Source organism: Arachis ipaensis, chromosome B01, assembly GCF_000816755.2.
Source record: "Arachis ipaensis cultivar K30076 chromosome B01, Araip1.1, whole genome shotgun sequence".
NCBI lineage: Eukaryota > Viridiplantae > Streptophyta > Magnoliopsida > Fabales > Fabaceae > Arachis > Arachis ipaensis.
In genome coordinates this window covers 33,479,004-33,481,894 of record NC_029785.2, presented here as the reverse complement: position 1 = coordinate 33,481,894, position 2,891 = coordinate 33,479,004, and the positions used below count along the sequence as shown (strand labels likewise).

At 36.0% G+C, this 2,891-nt stretch overlaps 1 protein-coding gene across 1 annotated transcript; it reads right to left on the bottom strand.

Moving 5' to 3' along the window:
• On the bottom strand, nt 658-1,835 carry LOC110265704. Its single transcript, XM_021108890.1, has 5 exons — nt 1,761-1,835; nt 1,544-1,589; nt 1,371-1,458; nt 1,188-1,275; nt 658-903 (listed from the first exon to the last, which is right to left on the bottom strand). Exons 1-5 carry the CDS (start codon nt 1,833-1,835, stop codon nt 679-681), a joined length of 522 nt encoding a protein of 173 aa, XP_020964549.1. The 3' UTR covers nt 658-678.

Genomic DNA, 2,891 nt, shown 5'->3' with positions numbered 1-2,891 from the left:
TGCAATTGACACCAAACTTTCAACTTGACTCAAGACTCAAACAAGAAACATGAAATATTTTTTATTTTTATGATTTTATGAAATTTTTTTGTATTTTCTTTTAATTTTTTCAAAAATCATTTTGAAAAAGAAAAATAAGGATTCCAAAATTTTTAATATGAATTCCAGGAATCTTATACTCTAAAGCTCCAATCAAAAGATCAGGCATGGCTTAATAGCCAGCCAAGCTTTAGTATGTAACTCAGACATGACACGTCTAACATGCCCTACAGTCGTAGCTTTACAGCCAGCCAGGCTTCAACATGCTTTATGAAACACTAGAATTCATTCTTAAAAATCCTGAAGAAAAAATATATATTTTTTTGAAAACATTTATTATTTTTTTTTTTCGAAAACAAATGAGAAAAATTTTTGAAAAATTTTTGAAAACAAAACAAAAAGAAAATTACCTAATCTGAGCAACAAGATGAACCGTCAGTTGTCCAAACTCGAACAATCCCCGGCAACGGCGCCAAAAACTTGGTGCGCAGAAATTATGATTACACTTTGATTATGTAAAATTCATCGTTCTTTCTTTCCCTGGTAATGGCGCCAAAAACATGATGCCAATACCATGGTTCATTAAATATACCCATATCAAAATATACATTAGACCACTTAGAATTTACTACTAATAAACTATAAAAAACCAAAATATTGTATTCTACATAAGTATCTTCTAATAAAAGTTATTAATCTTCTGATAGAAGAGAAAAAAACAAATTGATGCCAAATAGAGCACCTAACATCTGCGACTGAATTGAACATATATTGAAGCAAATTCTTGGCTTCTCCCATTGAGCGCAACTGATTCCGGCGTCCTCTATTCGTAAAGGCCCGCTCTCGTTTTTTTGCCTCGGAAAGCTGAGAAGTCATTGCCACAAGTTAATTAGATGATATGCTTAACATTCCTTCAAAGAAAAGAGTGCAGGTGTCTCCATATGTCAGCGATCATTAGTGACATAGTAGTAAAGTTAACTTACCAACTTGACACATAGTGATATCTTTCAAGAACTAAATTGAAAGTATTGAATCTTTAATCAGTTTAATGAACCATATCGACTTATGTGATTTTTGATAATCCAATTTTAATATTATCTCGTGAATCAAGTCACGTGAGACCAAATAGGTTAATTGACACTACTTACCAATACCTTCAATGATAGTTTTTTATCACTTAGAATAGGCAATTTGCTTCCGAAAACTAGCTTTGATACATCAGGTGCCTTTGATGACCTGCATTATTATCCAACAACTCATATATTTTGTCACTTTCTCCTAATAAAGGAAGAAACAAATATGAATGATGATGATTCATTAGTTAATAATACCTAGTTTCATCAACACAGAAGGAAGTAGAAGTAGAAGTAGTAATAGTTGTAGTAGTTGAGGTTCCATTTCCATAATTTGAAAGACCAACTGAACAATTTACATACAAAAGTTGAAAGCACTTACCACCGTGTGGAGACATACTCAGTGTAGGGTGGTTGTGAACTGATCTCACGTGCTAGGCCAAAATCAGAATAGACCATAGTATAAATCTCCATTTGCTACACAATAACAACTTCATTAAAATGTCAACCTAAATGATTCATAATTGATAGACAAAGCTAGGTAATTCTTGAGAAGCTTGAAAAAAAAAAGCTAACATACTCAAAAAGCATGTTCTCTATTTAGAACACATAACACAACATAAGGAACCAAAAAAAGATAAACATTACCAGACACTTAACATCGATAACACGACATAAGATCTTTGACGGAAGATCGTATTTAGTCCTCACAGCAGTGGCCATGGTTGCAGCAAAACAGAATATTCAAATTGGATAGGAATTAAAAGCAATTACAACCCTGGGGATTCAAGATAAAGTAAGGACTAGAATTAAAATCAGAATATGGAAACCATAGTGGTGATAAAACAGAGCATACAAATTCAATCTAATCGATGGCAGCAGCGGTGGCGGAGCAGGACGGCATGAGAGCAGACCTCGCCCTTCTCCCCCTTGTCGCATTTCTGCTCCTCTGTCTTCCGTGCATCTCTCATGCTTTCCACTCTCCTCTGCCCTAATCAGCGTTGACTGTGTCTGTGGTGACGAAGGCTTCGGCGGTTACCATGAAGTATCTTTAATACAAAAAGTGAACTCATAGATATCAATATACGGCTACGCTTTATAAGTGATTTCTATAATACCTAAGGCTACACTTTTTAAATGATGCCATAATTGTGTTTCCTTTTCTCTTATAAAAAGGCAACACTGAGAAAAGCGTAGCCTATTCTATGAATAGGCTACACTTTTCAAATGTAGCTTAAAAAAAGTGTGGCTGAATGGGTATTTTTCTTGTAGTGAGAAGTAAGTAATTGATGCATAAATCCACTTCCGGGGCCCACTTGGTGTGTGCTTGGGCTGAACTTGAGTGTTGCACGTGTAGAGGTTCTTCTTGGAGTTGAACGCCAGCTTTTGTGCCAGTTTGGGCGTTGAACTCCACTTTGCAGCTTGTTTCTGGCGCTGGACGCCAGAATTGGGCAGAGAGTTGGCGTTGAACGCCAGTTTGTGTCGTCTAAACTTGAGCAAAGTATGGACTATTATATATTGATGGAAAGCCCTGGATGTCTACTTTCCAACGCAATTGGAAGCGCGCCATTCTGAGTTCTGTAGCTCCAGAAAATCCACTTTGAGTGCAGGGAGGTCAGAATCCAACAGCATCAGCAGTCCTTCTTCAACCTCTGAATCTGATTTTTGCTCAAGTCCCTCAATTTCAGCCAGAAAATACCTGAAATCATAGAAAAACACACAAACTCATAGTAAAGGCCAGAAATGTGAATTTAACATAAAAACTAATGAAAACATCCC